General features: G+C 35.6%; 1 protein-coding gene across 2 annotated transcripts in view; it reads left to right on the forward strand.

Annotated features, from left to right (window-relative positions):
* The first annotated feature begins 4,598 nt into the window (after positions 1 to 4,598).
* Positions 4,599 to 22,609, forward strand: part of NiPp1 (nuclear inhibitor of protein phosphatase 1) — an 82,478-nt gene continuing 64,467 nt past the window's right edge. For both annotated transcript variants that reach the window (XM_090372119.1, XM_090372118.1), the window contains exons 1-2: positions 4,599 to 4,812; positions 15,667 to 15,727. Coding sequence is in view for 1 of the 2 variants with exons in the window: in XM_090372118.1 (XP_090228244.1) it covers positions 4,784 to 4,812; positions 15,667 to 15,727 (90 nt within the window). In the remaining variant the exon portion in view is untranslated. The remainder of the gene's footprint in view (positions 4,813 to 15,666; positions 15,728 to 22,609) is intronic.

The following is a 22,609-nucleotide window of genomic DNA, read 5'->3' on the forward strand; positions in this document are numbered from 1 at the left end:
TGCACTGTCGTGTTGGAGACCTTTCTTTTGGTCCCACAGTTCCTTTGGACGGCCAGCAACAGTAGCGCGCCGATCGGTCCTGACCAAGCGTTTCAGCCGACGTTCACCTGGAGATCAGTGGCGCATGGGTCGTGTTGGAGACCTTTCCGCTGGTACCACAGTTTATTTGGACGGCCAGTTGAGAAACAATAGCGCGCCGACCTGTCCTGACCAAGCTTTTCAGCCGACGATCAATGGCGCACGGGGCTCCAAAGTGGCACGTCGGGTGGTCAAAACTGTTCCATTTGTTCAATCTTTATACACTTTCACCACAGCAGCACGTGAACATTTTACAAAGTCCACTGTTTCGGAAATGCTGGCACCCCTGACCCGATAGTTGATGATAATGCCTTTTTCCAGATCTCATAGGTCGCGTGCTTTGCCCATGATGGAAGCAGTTACTGTGTTCATGGACGCCGAACATCAAGTTTTATATGCTTGAGTGTCTGATCCATTCCTGTCATATTGTGACATAACCGGTCTTGGTAATTCTACGAAGAAAAGATAGGAAAAGAACATAATCAGCTGGTTCTCAATCATTTTTTCAATCGGCAGAAAATAGAACCGCTAGGTGGCAATAAATATACTGCATTGATTAGCAATTTACTTAAAAATTGTAACTATCACCAAGGATAAACAGAAGGAATTTTACTCTTGAAAGGATGACTATAGCGATCTCAAAGCGTTTTTAAATTTTATGCAGTGGGACAAATTGATGATGTGACCAACAGCAAATTCCAAATGGGAAGCATTAAGTGAAATCCACAGAAGCTACTAGGAAGTGCTGAATCCAATTGGTCCACTTGATATCGATAGTTCGACTGTTTGGTGATTCTGCTCAGGTTATTTTTTTTAACTCATATTTCATCATATCACTGATATACACATTCACGGAGTAGCTACAGTGTACACCAGTGGTCGATATCGACCCCCAGGGTTATCAAATTGTAGCAGGATACTTAATGATTTTGTAATAACTGAAAGCAAAGTGGAGGAGAAATTGTTAAACATAAGAAACTTAAGTTAAACATAAGAAAAGCACCTAGGGTGGATGGGATCTATCCAGTTATATTAAAGGAGGCAGCAAAGGAAGTAAGCAAACCCTTAGCCATAATTATGAGAGCTTCCTTGGACTCAGGGGAGGTACCCATAGACTGGAAATGTGCAAATGTGACCCCAATTCACAAAGGAGGATCAAAGGCTGACACAAGTAATTATAGACCTGTGAGCTTAACTTCTGTTCCAGGAAAATTAATGGAGGCACTGGTTAAACAAGCACTGCAGGATCATTTAGACAAGACTTCAGTTATAGCTCAGACACAGCATGGTTTTGTTAAGGGGAAGTCTTGCCTGACCAACTTGATTGGATACTATGATGCAGTCACAAAAGAACTGGATGCAGCGAATAACTTTGATATTATATACTTGGATCTTAGAAAGGCTTTTGATACTCTTGCACATGGAAGATTGCTACACAAATTGGAGCAGTGTGACATTGGAGGCAAATTGCTGCTATGGATAAAGGGGTGGTTGAGGGGGAGAAGACAGAGAGTGGTAATCAATGGACACTGCTCATCATGGACTAATGTTATTAGTGGAGTCCCTCAGGGCTCAGTGTTGGGTCCATTATTGTTTTCTGTATTTATAAATGATATTGATGATGGTATATCAAGCTTAATGTCCAAGTTTGCAGATGATACAAAGGTTGGCAGGGTTGTCAAGGACACTACTGACACTATGCTGCTGCAGCAGGATCTGGAAAGGTTGAGCAGATGGGCTGAGAGGTGGCAAATGAAGTTTAACATTGACAAATGTAAAGTACTACACATGGGAAACAGCAACCCCAGAGCAGCGTATCAACTCTGTGGTACTACACTGACAGTGGTAGAGAATGAAAGGGACTTGGGGGTGATTGTGCAGGCAGATATGAAGTTCTCTGAGCAGTGCAGACGGGCTGCAAGAGTAGCTCATGGAGTATTGTCAATGATATACAGGAATTTTTCCAGCAGGGATAAGGAGGTGATCATTCCATTGTATAAGGCAATGGTCAGGCCACACCTAGAGTACTGTATACAGGTCTGGAGGCCTCATTTCAAGAAGGATGTAGAGCTGCTGGAACGAGTACAGAGAAGGGCAACAAGATTAGTGAATGGAACAAAGGGGTGCTCTTACGAAGGAAGGCTTAAGTTTTGCAAATTACAGTGTCTGGAGACTAGGCACCAGCGAGGTGATCTGATAGAGGTGTATAAAGCCTTGAAAGGTTTAAGCATGCTCAATGCTGATGAGATTCTTCCTCTAGCTCAGAAAAATCACCTGAGAGGGCATAAATTCAAATTGAGGAAAGACAGTTGTAGGATAGACGTGCGGAAATTTGCCTTTAGCCAGCGGGTGGTTGGTTGGTGGAACAGACTGCCATCCCTTGTGGTGGAGGTTGATAGCCTAAATAAGTTTAAGGCTCAGCTGGACAGGTATTTTGAACGAACAGAGGGGTGAAGTGGAAGTGGGTTTTTTTTTTTTTTTTTTGCTGATGCTGCATAAGCTTGCTTTCTTGCATCAAATGCCTCTACTAATGCTAATGCTAATGCTGTATAAGGCAATGGTCAGGCCACGCCTTGAGTACTGCGTACAGGTCTGGAGGCCTCATTTTAGGAAGGATGTAAATTTATTTGAGCGTGTACAGAGAAGGGCAACAAGATTGGTGAGGGGAATGAAGGGATCCTCTTACCAAGAGAGGCTTAAATCTTGCAAATTGCAGTGGCTGGAGACTAGGCACCTGCGCGGTGATCTGATTGAGGTGTATAAGGCCTTGAATGGGTTGAGCACGCTGAATTCTGATGGGATCCTTCCACTTGTTCAGATTATGAACCTAAGGGGGCATAAATTCAAGTTAAGAAAAGACAGATGTACAATAGATGTGCGGAAATTTGCCTTTAGCCAGCGGGTGGTTAATTGCTGGAACAAACTTCCATCTATCGTTGTGGAAGTTGATAGGTTGAATAAATTTAAGGAGGAACTGGACAGACATTTGGAGGGAATGGTGTGATTTTTTTTTTTTTTTTTTTTTGCTGATGCTGCATAAGCTCATACATTTGCTTTCTTGCATCACATGCCACTACTACTATTACTACTACCTACAGATCAAATTACAAGAACGTCTATATCTCTAGAGGCATTATCGCCAAGCAAAAGGCTAAGGCTTCGAGTCTTTAATATCAACATTAATAATCTGCCGAGAACCAGCATCCTCAATCACATTTTCCAAATTTTTTTTTTTTTTTTTTTGAAAATTTCGAGGAATTTTATATTGTGTAAAATTTTAAGCTGTTTAAATCTCCGAAATTAATTTGAACTTGCAACAAAATTAGAGGATTAGGCTGGTCTGCTTCTTTGGAGCTTAAATATTTATTTATTTATACGAAAGCTCTAACTTGAATAATTCTTTAACTTAGCTGAACATGCTTTTAGGTTTAGTCTTCTATCCAAACATTTAAGAGTCTCATTATGTCGAACATAATTTCTGATCTCGTTCTTATCACTTTCTAGCACTTACAGATCCAACTGTTTGATCACGTATTAAATTTTTTTTTTCAGATTTATCACAAATGGCTTTCCCAATTGTTTAGGAAACTCTGAAGTGCGACTTATAGCTACAGTCTTTTCTTAAGCCTGGAATTGGATCTTAAGCCTCTAATTTAATGGTATGACTGATTGTCTTTCTAGTTTTTTTATATATGGAATTGATTGCCTGTCACTTCAAGAAAATTTTGGATCCATTGCAAATGAACTACTAACAGCTAAAATTAATCAAGTAAACAAAGAACAACTAAAAATAATATATACGGTCTTTCTCTTCATTTTCTGTTTGCTGCACATAAGACCCGAGTTTCTGGGAGAAAAAACGCTGCTGACCTTCCCTGAGACCGATTAACTTAGCCATGTTGTGCAAAAGGCCCTTTAACTCACAGCAACATCATCAACCGGACTCGAACTCAAGTCTTTTTCACCCAATGTGGGGAGGACGGCGGTCTACAAACTGTTCTACGTACGAGGGCTATATGGTACACTTCTGCTTACTAAATGACTTTCACGGGGGGGACAGTAACCATCGCAAAGATGGTTACTGTTGTGCAGCTTGGGACGCTATTATTAGGTAGCACGTCTTTTTTTTAATTTCTAAAAATTATGTTAAGGTGTCGTTATAAAAAAGCACGATGAGGGACGGGTTGTAATTTTCAAGTGTTGTTATTATGAAATTTTGTCAAGCAAGGAATGTCCGCAACGTCGGTCGGGTTGTTAAGTTTTATTACTGATTGCTCCCAACAATTTTGTCTCCCTCCATCTGAATCAGTTGTCATGTTATAACTATTTGAGTCAATGATCCAGATTTGCTCTTAAGCCGACAGAGATTGCAGTCTGTTTGCCTGGGCCAGTGTTTTAGGTGCCAGAGATCTCATGTGGAGCAAGTTTTGAAAATTTGCTGATTTTCCTCGAAAGTCTATCTAGCTCCACCTGGTGTTACAAATTAGCTTTCCGTTTTAGGAAGCAAAAATTTCGATGGACTGAATTAGTACGTTATGATCTGGACTTATTTAGATAATTTAATCTACAGTGAATTATCTTTTCTTATTAAATCAGAAATCCAGTGTTACAGTGTGCACCGTAATAAGTGGAAGTTTTGTTTTCAGGAATTGAGCTAGCTGAAATTATGCATTAATAGGTTTATTATTAACCTAGTGTTTTAAATATGGCGAATCATTACGAAGTCCCATCCTGGTAAGCAGATTTTAAAAAAATTGTATGTAGCACTTGGTGCACTTTAATATATAAAATATCTAGTATATAAAGTATCAGTTGCGTAATACTGAACAGCATTGCATGTCAGTTTGTGTGTGTGTTTATTCTATTGTCTTGTCGATTAAAATCAAGCATTGACAGATGCAAGTTTCGTTTGCTTTAACTGTAATTAAATAGTTTTTCATTTACATCCATGCGCGAATACACTTACAGGTGTATTCGCGTTCAACTTTAGACAGGTTCAACTTTATCAGATAGCAATACCAACCCCATCCGCCGGTGCTAACAACTCCTCGGGTTTCCTTAAAGTGCATGTCGAATAGAATGCCTCTACTTTCTGAGACCGAGACCTATAACCATCAAGAGGCTCATACGGAAAAAACATCCAGTGTATAGTCGTTGAAAAACTTTTCAGTCGCTTATTAATCATCCCATATAATCATACATTGTGTATGTTGATTGTTTTATATGAATGAAAGAGTCTTTTTTAAAGTAGAGAAATTTAAAGGTTTAGATTTGGCGTGTAGTTAAGTACGAAATTGTTATATAAAATGAAAAAGTTTGTAATAATGAATTAAAAAAAAAAAAACAATAAACAAGTAAGATTGACTGGTAGATTTTGAGCCAAGTATATATACTAAATAACATAATCGCAGGATCGGAAATAAAACAAAAATACAACAAAACATTAACCCCTAATATAAAAGTAAGCTAAGCTGGAGTTTAGTGCATATTCAGGCCTCATTTAGGAGGGATGGGGGGATCTAGACAAGACTGCAGTAATAATTCAGACACAGCATGGGTTTGTTAAGGGAAAGTCTTGCCTTACAAATTTGATTGGATACTAAGATGTGATTACAAAGGAACTGAATGCAAAAAATAACTTTGATATCGTTTACTTGGATTTCAGGAAAGCTTTTGATACTGTTGCATATGGAAGACTACTGTACAAATTGAAGCAGTATGGTATTAAGGGCAAATTGCTACAATGGATTAAAGCAGGCCTGGCCAACCCAAATTGTTCTGTGGGCCACCTTGATGAACTACAAATTTTCTGCGGGCTGCACATTAAATAAAAGAAGGTTTTAAAAATAAAAAATCAAATTCCATAAAAATTTATTTTATTCATTCATTTTTATTATATATCTACATCAATGAGATATTTGCTTTTCTTTGCAGTCACTCATTTTTTTTTTTAATCTACTTCAATATCAATATTGAAGTAGATTAAATCTTAATTGATTTGTTATTGAATAACACATCATCTTAATTGATTTGTTATCGAAGCGCTCGAGATTTACTTTTATTAAATTTCATTTTTGAAAAGAAAGTTTCACAAACGTATGTGGATCCGAAGGGGCTCACAATTTTTTGTGCAAAAAAATCTTAATTTGGGATACTTTTCCACTGTCACGTATGTTTTGTAAAAGTTGATTTTTGATGTTGTGGCGTGAATGTGTTTTAATTCATTGTTGCACTGTGAATCAATTACTTCCATCTGCAGGTTTCCGGTTCGAAGAAGGGAATGAGTGGTGGGGATTCAAAAAGTACAGGTGGTCTAGTATTATATTTCTCGTTATTTATCTTGCCTAGTGAATGATTTCCCACTGATGTAGTCAGTAGTATAAAAATCAACCATAGGGCTGCATGTGGCCTGCGGGTTATGGTTGGCCAGGACTGGATTAAAGAATGGTTGAGTGGAAGAAGACAGAGTGGTAATCAATGGACACTGCTCTTCATGGACAAATGTTATTAGTGAAATCCTCCAGGGTTCGGTGTTGGGCCCACTGTTGTGTTGTATATTTATCAGTGATATTGATGAAGGTATATCAGGCTTAATGTCCAAGTTTGCAGATGATACAAAAAGGTTGGCAGGGTTGTTAATGACAGTAATAGCAGTGTGCTACTTCAACAAGATCTAGAAAAGTTGGGCATATTGGCCGAGAAGTGGCAACTGAAGTTTAAAATTGACAAATGCAAAGTACTGCATATGAGTAGCAGTAACCCCAGAGAAACGTACCATCTGTGTCCTACTACACTCGGCACCTCTGTAGCCAGGTGGGAAGGAGCAGCAGTGTGTAGCACACGCTTCTTGATGAGACCGGGGTTCGAGCCCATCACCACCAAATACGGAGGATGCGGAAAGGTCAGGGAATGACCACCGCATATCCCGGAGCAATATGGCCTTACTTGCTAATGCTCCTAAAAACCAAATAACTAACTAACTAACCAACCTACTACATTCAGGGTAGTGGAGAATGAAAGAGACCTTGAGGTAATTGTGCAGTCAGATATGGAGTTTTCTGAGCAATGCAGATAGGCTGCCAGAGAAGATCATGGGATATTGTCAATGATATATGCAGGAATTTTGCTAATATTTCCCAAATAAAAAAAAAAAAATCAAATTCAACTCCTTTTTTTTTTTTTTTGGCTGATGCTACATAAGCTTGCTTTCTTTCCTCATTTGCATCTACTACTACTATAGTCCCAGGGTATCTATCAGCTTTGATAGGTGGTCCTCCTCTGAATTTTACTTGAATTTTGATTTATTTATTTGTATAATTTGGCAAAATTCCTTATATTACAAAAAAAAAAAAAGAAAATAAATGGAAAATTTGAAAAAGAAAAAAATAATGTACAATGAAACATGAGACCTGCTCATATACTAATGCCATATGCAGTATTATGTTTAGTTATGACATGATAAATTCCAAAATTAACTACCCCCTCTGCCCATCAAGCATAGATAGTCACAAATTGGATTTCTTATATACTAGACTGGGTTAGACTTGTGCCTTTTGACTTCCCCATCGGCCATCGTGTTGACAAAACATTTTCTTGGTGCTTTTTTCCAATTCTTTTATATCTTTATGAAATCTTTCCCCTGCTGTTTACTTAAACTACCTAAATTTTCTGAGAAATAATTGATGAGAGTGCAGGAAGTGTACCTTAATACTCACATTCATTCTAGTTTTCTGAGCTTCTCCAGCATCTTATAATTTGGATATTTATCATTTCCCAAACAATTATGTGCTGCATTTCTTTCAGTTTCATGCAAGGATCCTTCAACTAGAGTCTAGCAGCAGATTAAAGATTTGAGTCTGGCAAAACTTCCAACTTTCATTTCTTCATATGCAAGTAATGGGAATTTAGTGCAGACATACTTGAACCAATTTCCTTCTTTATTCGTGGCTTAGATGAACTGTTTCTTTAAACCTAGCTTTATATGCAGAGGAAGTAACAGTACTTTGTTTCTTTCTACTAGTGGTCTTTAATGTTCTTTGAACATGGTGTCAGAAACTATCTTCGTGGCCACACTTTCCAAGTTCACTTTTTGTTAGACTATCCCACTTGCATAGAAAGCAAGGCATTTTTGTGTAATCAAGTTGTTGGCCAGATACCAGACCAATAACTTTAGTCTCCACACAATAGATGGAGATTTTAAAACTATGCTCTTTGCACTGAATTTTTTCTCTAAAATAGCTCAAGATTTTCAGTTTTCTGTTAAATGTGCCAAATGGGCTACAAGAATAGGTGCATACTTGTTTCCATTATGAAGGAGAATTTCTTTCACACTTCGCATCATTGAGTTATGACTAGCATCTACTCTTTTGGTTGTGTAGAAAATTATAAGTATGTTCATAAATGCAGAAATATTATTGAGCTCACTTCAGAAAAATAGGAAACCAATTTTTTATCACAATGTCTACACCATGAAATTACTTCCTGGGGCTGGAAAATTCTTGGATTTCAGTCTTAACCTAAAAGCTCAGCACCTTTTGTGTAGATTTAAATCTCTCTCATGATCATCAGGTTTGCTTTGTAAACAGCTGTGGTCATCACAATAGTTTATATAATCCTCTAGATTGCAAATGTCAGATTTGCGTTCTGAATGGCATATGTAAGCTAGAGAATCTTGTAATAACTGAGAGTAAAGTGGAGGAGAAATTGTTGAAGATAAACACAAGAAAGGCACCTGGGGTGGATGGGATCTATCCTGTTATATTAAAGGAGGCAGCAAAGGAAGTTAAAACCCTTAGCCATAATTATGAGAGCTTCCTTGGATTCAGGGGAGGTACCCATGGACTGGAGATGTGCATATGTCACCCCAATTCACAAGGGAGGATCAAAGGCTGACACAAGTAATTATAGACCTGTGAGTTTAACTTCTGTTCCCGGAAAATTAATGGAGGCACTGGTTAAAGAAGCAATGTAGGATCATCTAGACAAGACTTCAGTTATAGCTCGGACACAGCATGGTTTTGTTAAGGGGAAGTCTTGCCTGACCAATTTGATTGGATACTATGATGCAGTTACAAAAGAACTGGATGCAGGGAATAACTTTGATATTATATACTTGGATCTTAGAAAGGCTTTTGATACTGTTGCACATGGAAGACTGCTGCACAAATTGGAGCAGTGTGGTATTGGAAGCAGATTGCTGCTATGGATAAAGGGGTGGTTGAGGGGGAGAAGACAGAGAGTGGTAATCAATGGACACTGCTCATCGTGGACTAATGTTATTAGTGGAGTCTCTCAGGGTTCAGTATTGGGTCCTTTATTGTTCTCTGTATTTATAAATGATATTGATGATGGTATATCAAGCTTAATGTCCAAGTTTGCAGACGATACGAATGTTGGCAGGGTTGTCAAGGACACTACTGACACTATGCTGCTGCAACAGGATCTGGAAAGGTTGAGCAGATGGGCTGAGAGGTGGCAAATGAAGTTTAACATTGACAAATGTAAAGTACTACATATGGGAAACAGCAACCCCAGAGCAACGTATCAACTCTGTGGTACTACACTGACAGTGGTAGAGAATGAAAGGGACCTGGGGGTGGTTGTGCAGGCAGATATGAAGTTCTCTGAGCAGTGCAGACGGGCTGCAAGAGTAGCTCATTGTGTATTGTCAATGATATATAGGAATTTTTCCAGCAGGGATAAGGAGGTGATTATTCCCTTGTATAAGGCAATGGTCAGGCCACACCTAGAGTACTGTATACAGGCCTGGAGGCCTCATTTCAAGAAGGATGTAGAGCTGAGCTGCTGGAACGAGTACAGAGAAGAGCAACAAGATTAGTGAATGGAACAAAGGGGTGCTCTTACAAAGAAAGGCTTAAGTTTTGCGAATTACAGTGTCTAGAGACTAGGCACCAGCGAGGTGATCTGATAGAGGTGTACAAAGCCTTGAATGGTTTGAGCATGCTCAATGCTGATGGAATTCTTCCCCTTGCTCAGAATAATCACCTGAGAGGGCATAAGTTCAAATTGAGGAAAGACAGATGTAGGATAGATGTGCGGAAATTTGCCTTTAGCCAGCAGGTGGTTGGTAGGTGGAACAGACTTCCATTGCTTGTCGTGGAAGTTGATAGTCTAAATAAGTTTAAGGCTCAGCTGGACAGGTATTTCGAACGAACAGAGGGGTGAAGTGGAAGTGGTTATTTTTTATTTTTTTTTTGGCTGATGCTGCATAAGCTTGCTTTCTTGCATCAAATGCCTCTACTAATGCTAATGTCCAAGAACAACTGGGGGGGGGGGGGCCTGGTACTGGCAGTTCAGGTCTGTTTGGTGCTGGCCTTGCATTTGAAATAATGTTGGGGTACACAATGCTCTGTTTGTTCTTCACATTTACAGAACTAATGTGATCCCAAGGTTCTATTTATGCCATGAAAATGGCAAGGGCCATGGCTTTCTTTTTACATTTCCACAATCACATGTTCTGTACAAATGGCATACTTTTTGAGGTCCCAACTTTTATCTTGATCACATAATTTAATTTCCAAATACGTAGCATATACATTTTTCACAAACAATATTATATTCTGCCTTTGTTTTGCCAAACATATTAACCACGAATGTAACGAAATTATTTGGATTGTTCCCACAATCACAAGCTGCCATTATCAGAGAAAGAATATGAAAATCATGTTAGAAGCATATACCAGTTAGCTAATGTACAGTCTCGACATGATCTGGTCACATCTATACCTGTCAGTCAGTGATGTACACAGCTAAGGAAAACTCCAAATGAATGGAAAATAAGTTATATTTCATCCATATATAAAAAAGGAAATAAGCTGGATCAGGGGAACTATAGAGGCTTAAGTGTTAATTGCGCTATGTCCAGACTATACTCTAAAGTTCTTCAGTTAAAATTACGAGAGGAGGTAAAGGATAAGATAAGTGAAGAACAAGGTGGATTTAGGTTGATCTTATGTGGACAAGCTGTAGAATAGCTTGTCCACATAAGAGTGTCCTGACTTTTCTTGAGCTTTTCTTTTCTTCACCAGCTGTCTACAACAGCTGGTGGAGAAAAGAAAAGCAAAGAATAAAGATACCTTCTTTGCCTTCATCGATTTAGAAAAGGCTTATGACTCCTTTCCAAGAAAGGAATTCTGAAAAGCCCTTCAAAATATGTCGGTTGATCCAGAGCTTGTGGAACTGATTAGGGAATTGTACAATAACAACATGGCATATATTAAAGTTGGGAATACTTTATCTAACCCAATCTATCCAACAAAGGGACTGAGACAAGAAGTAGCCTATCACCTTTATTGTTTAATGTTTTCTTGGAATGTGAATGGAAAAGAAGCTGTTATTGAATGGGAGTACCAATTAATGACAGGTATCTTTGGATACCTGTCATTAATTTAGACTTTTGAGTCTAAATTTTGCCAGTGGTCAGGTTATCATTGCACAAGAAGCTTATGATGTAGAATACATGTTGAGAAAATTGCATCTTACATATGACCAATGGGATCTCAATATCAATTTTACAAAGACAGAATACCTAAGCACAGCGGAACATCCTGATGAAGTTACAGCCTATACATCTAAAACCTGTTGACTTTTTTTAAATATCTTGGGTGTAGATTAACTAAAGAAGGATTGGGAAAAGAGGAAGTTTACACAAGAATTCGTCAAAGTAGGAAGATTCTTAATGCCCTAAACTCAATATGGTGGGACAACAATATCTCCCGTAGAACTAAAAAACATATTGGGCAGTTGTTAGTGGAATCAGTATTTTGCTACAGATGTGAGGTGTGTACACTGAAAGAGGGTGACAAAAAGAAGCTTAGAGCCCTAGAGATGGAGTAACTATGTCGAGGTGCTAGGGTTTCTAGGCTAGAGAGGATAACGAATGAGGAAATAAGAAGACGTATGCACACAGATGAAGATGTTATAGAACGAATAGAAAATAGGAGATTGAGATGGTTAGAACATCTGCTGCACTTGAATGAAGTGAGATGGTCTAAAATTATACATAAGTGGATACCACAAGGGAAGAGAAGGCGAGGACACCCTAGAAAAACATGGAAGGAAAGTGCACTATCAGCCATGAGAAAGAGAAATTTGAAAGCTGAAGATGCCCACGTCCAGCGACTTTGGAAAATGGGAACGACAAGGCGGCGATCTGCTGTATTAAGTCGAACATAGATAGATGTACAGGTCTCGACATGATATAGTCGCATCTATACCTGTCAGTTATGAAGTATATACATATTACATATACATGAAACGTGTTTCTAAGAAAACAGTTGTTTTTTAAAAAGTTGTATATGATACATAAAAATAGTTTGGATTTTTAGAATTAGCACTAAAAGTATACCCAGAAACACCGTGAAATTTGAAACATCAAAATCTGTAGAGACCAGTGTTAACAGCAGTGACTCTTCATGCATTAGGAATCTTCACATAAAGAAAACACCAGTTAGCAACAACCCTAGTGCATCAGTGTGGGATTAATTTGAAGAGAAGGAAAGGAATGTTGCAAAAGCAAAATTCCTTTTACTCCACTGGTCTTAGACTGTTTTTAAATTCTTTTCAGTGGGATTAACTGATATTGGGATTTAGCAAATGCTAAATGGAACATGTCCAGGAAAAGTCATCATAGAAACTATTAAGCTTTTTATTCCAACTAAAAGATATTTACCTAAAGGATGCCAAATGAATATGAGACTAGTACCAAAGAATAAATATGCTTGGGATGAATATAAATTAGCAGGAGACACAGATGCTTATGTTAACACATTCGTTTCCACTTATATTTGCAAGTGTCCTTTATTCATGCCTTGGGGTGCTTCTGTGGTGCTCTGGAACAAGTAGCACCACTTCTGTGGTGCTACTTGTTCTTAGTAAATGGATTTCATCTGTCAAGAATCATCACTCCAAGTAACACTGGCATCTGTTGTAGTGTTCTATTATCAACGGATGTATTTGGATGAGATTCAGAATCTGCATCACTTGAATAGAATTCTATTTCAGTATCAGATGACATGTTATAAAGAGCTGATTCAATGACATTAATTTCAACATACTGTCCATCCCCGTTCCTTTTCAGTCCTGATGTCCCAGTCTTTCGATCTATTATAGCAACCCTCTAGGGTAAAAATTATAGGAAAAACACTTTTTACACAAAATCCAGCAATTAATGCTAATGCAGAATTACTGTATAATCTGGCATATAAGTCAGCCTTTAAAGCACTAAAAAAAAGTTGAAAAATTTAAGGTTGATTTATATGCCAAATATAAAATCCTAAGCTAGAATTAAAGCTCATTTAGGGTTAGAAAGACACAAAATAATACCACTACTTACAATGTATTACATGTATATTTTACACAAATATAAATTGTTGTTCACCTTTTAAAACCAAAGAATTTGTTCATCTGCTTCATTAAATGAAACAGTTCATGAAATTCACTGAGAGATGGTTGTGTTTTTTTTTTTTTTTTCCACAAAAAAAAGTAAATTTTGGAGATTCTCAATTTTTTATAGCAAACACACTTCTAAATTGAGGCATTGTTTACATAGAAAGAAATTTGTAGCACAGTACTAACTAGGCAACAAGGGATGGCTCAGTTACATAATCATAGCTTCCCATGAACACATATATAGCATCAGTATCCCATCATCATCTATTCCTGTAGGTTTTGGTGTTTGTCACCTTATGGGTGTACTGAACTGCACTGTACTCTTACTGCTTTCTTTGCAGTTATTGTGCAGTGTAATAAAATGTCACACTAAAAGAAAGAACAGAAATAAAAGGTAGAGAGGGATTCTTAATACTGATTTTGACTGTAATTACCACCATGTCAGATATGAAAAATGATTAAGATTAGCTTATACAGTAACTATATTATTAAACTTGTATTTGCAAGGTGACAAAGTAGAAGTCAACACATATGCCAGAATATATGGTATTTTTAAAAACTTTTTTTTAAATTATTGATTAATGCCTTATTAGTAACAGTTAATTAGTACTAATTAACTGTTACTAATATTTTTTTAAAAGTTAACTTGCTATATTTGAATTTTTACTCAGTGTTAATGATTTGAAATATATGGTTGATGGCAGTCTCAAAAAAGTATTCAAAAGATCTCCATATAGTTTTACAAATGGAAATTTTTCTGATGAGGAATTAAAATTGTTTTGATATATTATTCCTCTCAAGTGTAATTATTTAAGAACACTGTTCTAATTATGTAGAGAACATGTATCCAAATCTATATATAGTATTAAAAATAAAGTTAACAATTCTGGTAACTGTCACTTCAGTTGATGTTCAGAAGTTTCTTTAGCCTTGAGTTAGGAGCACAGAGTCAATTAGACTTTGGACAGTATTTCAGCAATTCGTGCTGTTTCTCATCTGCTCCATCCACACAGTTGAAACTCCCAGGCTGTTAACTGTTTTTGAAAATGCTTTCTTTGATTTCTCCACTCTAAATTCCAGAAATATCTATTAATTATTGTATAATAAAGAAAAATTCATGAACTTGATTATATGCATGTGTTGTAGTGAAGGTGTTTCAATAATATGAGACCAGTACATTAAGTAGCAATACATGGCAATGAATAAGAAATGCATGTCTCCATATCCAATTCTGCATAAGAAGAGCAGCTTTGGCTACCACTTACAGTAAAGCTTGTTTAAGTAGACTAAACATGTGGAATTATGTGGTTACAAATTTGGACTGCATGCAGGCTGTTTAAGTGTCTCCTAATACATCTTTTTATAGGAAGACCTGAATTGAATTGGCATCCTATGGGCATGCATTATCATGAAGCAAGATGATTCCTTTTGTCAAATGTCACACTCATTTGAATTTGATGCTGTGAGGCGGACAGTTCAAGGGTTTCAGCATGCTACTTTGATTTAATGTTGGCATCAGGTTCTTTCAAATCTAATTATCAAAAGATTACATTGGTCAAAGAAAATGGTTACCTTCTAGAAATCTGAAATCAACATTTTTTATCTCCTGAACAGTGGGAACACTTTCACTGCATACTATGAAGTTTGAACTTCAGTTCAGGCATAAACACTCTTCAATAGTGTAACAAATGCTTAAACAAAATTTTAAGATCAGCATGCCCTGCCTGATTCAGTTTTTTGAATTGGAGTATACTGATCTATATTGGATGTATTTGAAATATATATGGAAATTACACAACTATAATAAAATGAAGTAGGTCTTGTTATGAGCTGACATGTTGGTTTGAGCATGTCTGTCTCCATATCACATATCCTACCCAAAATGTTTTAATTGACAAAAAAAGTCTTAATTGAACAAATATCATCATTCTTCTCTTTCTTGGTGATTACCTTCAACTTCTCTCTCTCTCTCTCTCTCTCTCTCTCTCTCTCTCTCTCTCTCTCTCTCTCTCTCTCTCTCTCTCTCTCAGGGTAATTTAGGACCTTTTTATTTTTCCTGGTGCAGCATAAGTCTCAGGCTTCCTTGCACCATATGGCTATTAATAATAATAATAATAAAATAACCCTTACATATTGATTTCTAAGTTAAATTTTTAGTAATTTTAATTTGTTTTGCAGGGCAGGGAAGCCACCAGTTGGTCTGCATTTAGATGTATTGAAAATTGATAAATTAATTCAAGTAAGTTTTATTTTTAGCCTTGAGTAAAATGCTTTGACTACTTTGTTTTCATTATATAGTTATATTAGTACTTTTAAATTATCTTAATTGGCAAACATTTCCAGCTTATTTTCTTTTACTCTTTTCATTCATTTTCTTAACAGCTGAAACCTTATTATGATATTTTAAATTATGAACTCTAAGGTACAGTATAATTAAATCTCAGGATTTAATTATTATTATTTTTTTATTCTAATATGTGTTTAAACATTTTTGAAAGTGGCTTTGGACTTCTGTTCAAGCTCTGTGACACCGATTTGCCTCTTGACATCTGTTAGAATAACTTCTGGTCTTCAGAATTCCAAATTTATATACTCTCAGTTTCTTTCAGTGCCTTTGTATACATTTTTGCCATTATAAAATTCAGATCTCTGTAGGAACTGCATGGTATCTAATGTCAAATTATAGGTACATTATATGTTATATTTCATTTTTATACAATGATCAACTCTTTTCTGTTGTATTTTATGTATTTATTCTGTGGACTGCATGAAATTTTTTGAATTTTAGGTGGACTATATTATTAATTAAAATAGATTGAGAAATATGCTCTAAACTACTTTATTAATTAAAAAATAGTCAAATAAAGAAATATATTTAAAAAAAACAACTTAATATTGTGCATAAAGATAAATGTTGCCAATTCACACATGGATTTTAGGAAAACAACCACAAGAAATCAAAATAGGGTGCTATTTAAAAATATTGCTAGTATGATAGTGACAATGTATTAGCACTTTCAAAATACTAACAGTAATTTTTTCTGTTAAGGTAAACTTCTTGTTAACATTCTAGCATAATGAGCTTATATTTTTCAATATAAATTTTTAGAAATTTAGTTTATATTTATTTTTCAATTATAGTTCATCATCAGATGAAACCTGTAAACTGATTACTAGATAGAGTGCAGCCATACAGAATGTTTCTAGATATGTAAATAATCTTGTTGCCATCATCATGGACATCGGAGAGGTATGGAAGAAGTAATACCCCCCCCCCCCAAATCTCTAGCTGTACACATGATTGCCATAGATCATGCCAAATTGGAGTCCAAATGGTAGTATATAGGCATGGGAGGCACTTCAAAATCTACTCTTCCATACATATATATATGCCAAATAATATTCACTTTAGTTCTCTTTGACTTTTATTTAAAAAATGGAAGTCAAACTAACAACTCAAATTAACTTTCCTGTATCTTTTAGATTTATTTTATAGTCTCTAGTCTAGGTGGACTAGAGACTACAGAGACTTCCATCACCCCTCTCTTACATAGTGGAGTAGTATATCACGTAACTTGCAATGATTTCGGCAGTTGCTATATAGGGGAGAGCCCTAGATGCCTTCAGGATTGCCTTGCAGAACATGACAGATCGATTCGCCTAGATGACACTGACCACTCAGCAATCGTGGAACATTTCTGTTCAACACATCATGACCTTAACCCCAGACGCGATTGTGAAGTGATCGACCAATCCCGACACTTCTGTCACCGCCTTTGGCTAGAATCGTTGAATGTATCATGTTGTCCAAAAGCCTTGAATGACTGCAAGGGTATGAGGCTACGCCCTATCTTGGAATCAACAGTCTTGAAACTTAACAAGCGCTGGCAGCAAACCCGCACTCGTCTGTGCACCAACAATGAACACCAATCTAGTGAATAATGTTCAATCACACAGCCACGTGTGCATTAGGGCATGCTCGACTCACTTGGTATTTATTTTATTTTAATTCTATCTCTAACGTCTATATTTTGTTAATATTATATACGTCTTTTGCTGAAGAAGGGATTCGTTTACCTGAAAGCTCCATACTTAGTTATTAAAAATTTTGTCACTGAATACACTGTATTGTTACTCTTTAATTTTGCAGTATATCGCATCCTCGATTAAGTTTCCATATAATTTTATTCTTGTGTCATAGTGTTACTTGTTTTATGCATTAGATTTCTTATTTATTGTTTGCTTACATTACTACATCATCTCCGATGTGGAAGGTAACTTCTGGGATATTAGAGTGATTTCATATGTATGATTAACCTAAATATAAATCTCATGATGTGGATGTTTACTTTTAGATTTTTATTCTGTGATTTAAAGCAAGGTCTTGTAATAGAGGTTATATTCCTGAAATATAGGTTATTTTTGGTGGTCTTCCATAACAGTTTAGTGGTTTTGTCACTAGCTTTTTTGGAGAGTTGTTTCAAATTCTTCAGAAACTGGAGGAATTCTTTTTTTATCTCTGGATATATTTAGTCAATCTTAGTCAATGGTGTTCATTCTCATGAGTTATTCTAAGTTATCATAATACACTGGCATGTGGCTTAAGATGCTGATGTACAATAAAAACAAAAGAAACTTATAAAATACTACCAAACCCTTTTATATTCTTTCATTGGTAAATTTTGGATGGTCAGAAACCTAACTTCTCTTCCATTATGTAATGGAATTTTACTACTAATATACTACTAATGGATTACTAATAATGAATCCTCCTTCTCAGCCTTGTCATGAATGTAGCAATGGGGCTAGCCCTCACAATTTTGATTAGTGTCCTGTGCTCAATTTGATAAAATGCCAGCCTAATTAAAGTTCTTTAAACCTAATTAAAATTCTTTTTTTTTTACTTAATATTCAAATAATATACAGCAGTATTATTGTGGGTCTCCTCACTTAAGAGGTGGAGCACATGCACACAAGGCGCCTCTGTAGCCAGGTGGGAAGGAGCAGCAGTGCGTAGCACACGCTTCTTGATTAGACCAGGGTTCGAGCCCGTCATCACCAAATACGGAGGATGTGGAAAGGTCAGGGAATGACCACTGCATATTCCCGGAGCAATATGGCCTTAGTTGCTAATACTCCTTAAAACCAGATAACAACAACAACATGCACACAAGAATTAAAATTCTAGCGAATTAGTACAAAAATGTATATTTCACAGCTGAGTATACCAGGTAGTATGTTTCAGATTTTGTTCCACTCTGATTTTTCACATTATACTGCTTATTTGCTGACTCCTATTTGTTGCTTAGTAAAAAACATTGGCTTTGAATTAAGTACACACAGTCAATTAAGTACATACATTTATATACATAAATACATTCAATCATAACCACACTAAAAAAAATTTAGAGTGGTTATGATTGAATGGCAGTCTGCATGACTGCTTGCAGATGGCAAATCAAGATTGGTGAAATTTGGAACAGAGAATGTCTAGACCATGTTGTCGATTTATAAACACTGCCCTTCAGCCATCCCCATAACCAGAATCCACAAGAATTAAGGTTTGGAGAGTGAGATGGCCAAGCAATGATGAAATGCAAGTTGTGGCATGGATACATATCTGTGCAACTTGTTCTGTAGGCACGCGTGTTAGCAGGAAGAAAATTCCATATCTTATTTGGAGAAGTTTTACTCTCTACTGTAAAACCAGCCAATTGCCACACCAAATGAAGAGATCTGCGAAATTCCTCCACTCATCAGTAGTATTTGAAACCAAACCTTTCCAAGGGAGTGATAACTGGTAAAACAACTATATCACAAAGGATAAATTATAATGAAACTTTGTTTCCTGGTTATTTTAAAATACTATTAAGAATATATTTGTCTGTAAAAAAAAGTGGAGGATATACTTTGTTTTCTTAGCTGTTAGGTTATCAGTTAGTTTTTTTTTATTATAAGTATAATAAACCACTCTCACTTTTCAACCTGCTAGCAGCACCTAAAATCAAACAGGTGTTGCCACTTTAAGAGTAATTGTGGTCCTGTTCACTTGGGATTTCTTAAATTTGTAATAGAGAAACAAACTGGGGAAAAAAAATATTTTAAAGCGGTGAGAGTTGCTTCCGAGTGAAAAGAAAGATTTCAAATGTTAAGTAGGAACAAATAATCAATTAATAAAAGTTTATTTTTAATGCCCTTATAAGTCTTGAGGTAATTTTTTGCAGATTAAAATGGCATAATAAGGGAGACACTTTTTTAATTGTTTAAATTCAAAGCAAGTCCTTTTCCTTATTAATGACCTTAACTAGGCTCATTAAGTTTCTCTTCCCCCATTCCAACCTTCATTTGAAGGTTGCATTGGGATATATCATTTCAGTGAAGTATGATTGTTAATTTTTATTTATAAGTATTTTTAACTAGAAAAAACTCCATTTAAAAAGTATACCAAGTATTTTGGAAATTGGCTGCCCTTTGTTTCTATCAGACTTAAATAAATGAGTTGGTAAATATCTGTAAAATTGGTCATAATTGCCTTATAAAAAAAAAGTTCCAAAAGCTGTTTTAAAATATTTTTAAAAATTGATAATTGAATTATATATTTTAGCAATTATTTTTAATATTTTATTTTGTATAGTACTGCTGCTGGCATCAGTTTACATTATCAATAATTCATTGAGAAGTTTGTGATATAACATACAGCCTCACTAATTTGTCTTATGATGCAGAAATGAAACACAGATACCAGTTGCCTATAAAGTGCAGTTTATAAAATATAATTAGAATTTTGCATTACTGCTGTGAAATTTGAATAATAATGATGAAATATTTTTATATTTAACTTATGCTTTTTATGTATCATTATCTCATTTTTTTTAAAATCATCCTGCTGTATCCAGCTGTATGTAACATTAATATTCCAAATGCAAACTAACCTGCTGAAGCATCTCAGAATTTGAAACAAAGCATTTTACACAGTTCTTTAAAAGAGAATAATAAATAAATAGTTGCTTCAAAGGGTTAGTGTATGACTGTTATGGTTACCTTTTATGCATGGTTATGCAGAGAGATCACTTAACTGATCTTCCAGTATCTCACCAAATGGTGAAATATTTTTTTTTTGTTAACAATAATTCTATTCATTGGGTGTATTTTTTCAGGATGCAGTTATCAAAACTTATTCCATCAAGTTACCAGCCCTTAGATGTTACCAGTCCTTATTTCATCAAGAATGTATTGCAGTTTTATTTCCCCCCCCCTCATTTTTATGTGTATTAGATGATATCTTTGTGAAGAAATTGTAACAATTGAAAGTGTGTGTGAAATAGTGTTTTTTGTGAGTAAATTAGTTATCCACTTGCAATTTAGAAAGAGAATTTGCCATATTGAATAGAGAATTTTAAAAATGATAATATAGGATTTCAACTGCTACTATATTTGATCCAATGTATATATATATATTTCATATTTTTAAAATATTAGAAAGCAGTTAAATAAATCTTTAACATTATTTATTAATAATTTTTAATTAATTTAGTTTTTAAATTAATAATTTATTAACAATTTTTGACATTATTTATATGCATTTTAAACTATATCATAAACATACATCAGTTGAAATATCCTTAGCATTGAATATACTATACAGTAAACCCCCGCTATTCGTGGTCGCTGATTTAATATAAAATGAAACCTAAAAAAAATGTGAATTTTAAATCGCCGTGAACATTTTTCGCCATAAAAAAAACATGGGCGTGGCTAAAATCATCTTTCCCTGTCAAAACAGCGCTCAGTGGGTTCGGGGAGAGGGGTGACAAAATCGCGAGCATGGATGTTTCTCTCTAATCCTTGTTCAGTATGTGTTATACGCTTGTCATGGAATGTTTCGTCGTTTGCTTTTAATTTTATAAATTGATATGCTTACAAAAGTGAAAAATCTACCGTTTTGCAGTGTGTTAGTGTAAACAGACTTTTTCGAGTGTGTTAACGGAAAAAAGTGACTTTATTGTGGACAAGTTCTTTTCTAACCCCACAAAAATATGGCTAGTGTAAACAGACTTTTTCAATATGGTTAGTGTAAACAGACTTGCAGTGTGTTAGTGTAAACAGACTTTTTCAAGTGTGTTAATGGAAAAAAAGTGACTTTATTGTGGACAAGTTCTTTTCTAACCCCTACAAAAATATGGCTACGAATAACAAGGGAATTGTGAAAAAAATCAAAGAAGGTGATGACATTAGTGAGTAAAATTCAGTTATTAGACAAAATTTTTAATGGTGAAAGTGTCTCGTCAGTGGAAAAACATTATAAAATCAGTTAGTCAACGGTACGATCAATCAAGAAATCGGAAGAAAAAATCCGCCGTAGTGTCTGTGAAAACGCACTAATTGCTTAAAAAATTTGCTCTGTAACTCGTGATGTTAAATTAGAAAAAATGGAAAAGGCTTTAAATCTGTGGATAGAAGACCGAACTCAAAATAAAATTCCGTTAAGTTCACTCATCATTCGTGAAAAAGCAAAACTCCTTTATCAACACTATAGCGAAACTGGTGATAGCACTGGCAGGATAAGTTTTTTAGCTATAGCAAAGGCACTGGATTGAAAGATTTGTTTGAAATTTCTAATAAATATTACATTTAATATTAAATTGTTCCTTATTTCCATTTTGATGCCTTATGCTTGCATTTCACTACGTACTGTCTATGTACATAGTCATATTATGAAGGTACATATAATACATACATAGACAAAATTTTAAACTAGTTTTTCTTATATATTTCATACTTTGTAGCGGAACCCCTGTATTACTATGGGAGCCATAACTCAGTATTCGCGTTTTCGGTATTCGTGGCATTTCTCAGGAACGTAACCCCCGCGAATAGCTGTGGTTTACTGTATATGTATTACCCTATACGTTGTATAAGGTATTTAAATATTAAGTGTATAAGGTATACATATTAGGTATACCATATACACTTAATATTTAAATTAAATGAACGTAATATTTTTAATATTGGTAATCTTGATTAAAACATTAACTTCAGTAAATGAGAGTGCAGTAAGTTAGGTAATTTGAGGATAGAGAGAGCACCGTAAAAATTGTGGTAAAAAAAATAAATGACGTTT

Source organism: Mastigoproctus giganteus, chromosome 4, assembly GCF_048544385.1.
Source record: "Mastigoproctus giganteus isolate SK-2022 chromosome 4, ASM4854438v1, whole genome shotgun sequence".
Lineage (NCBI taxonomy): Eukaryota > Metazoa > Arthropoda > Arachnida > Uropygi > Thelyphonidae > Mastigoproctus > Mastigoproctus giganteus.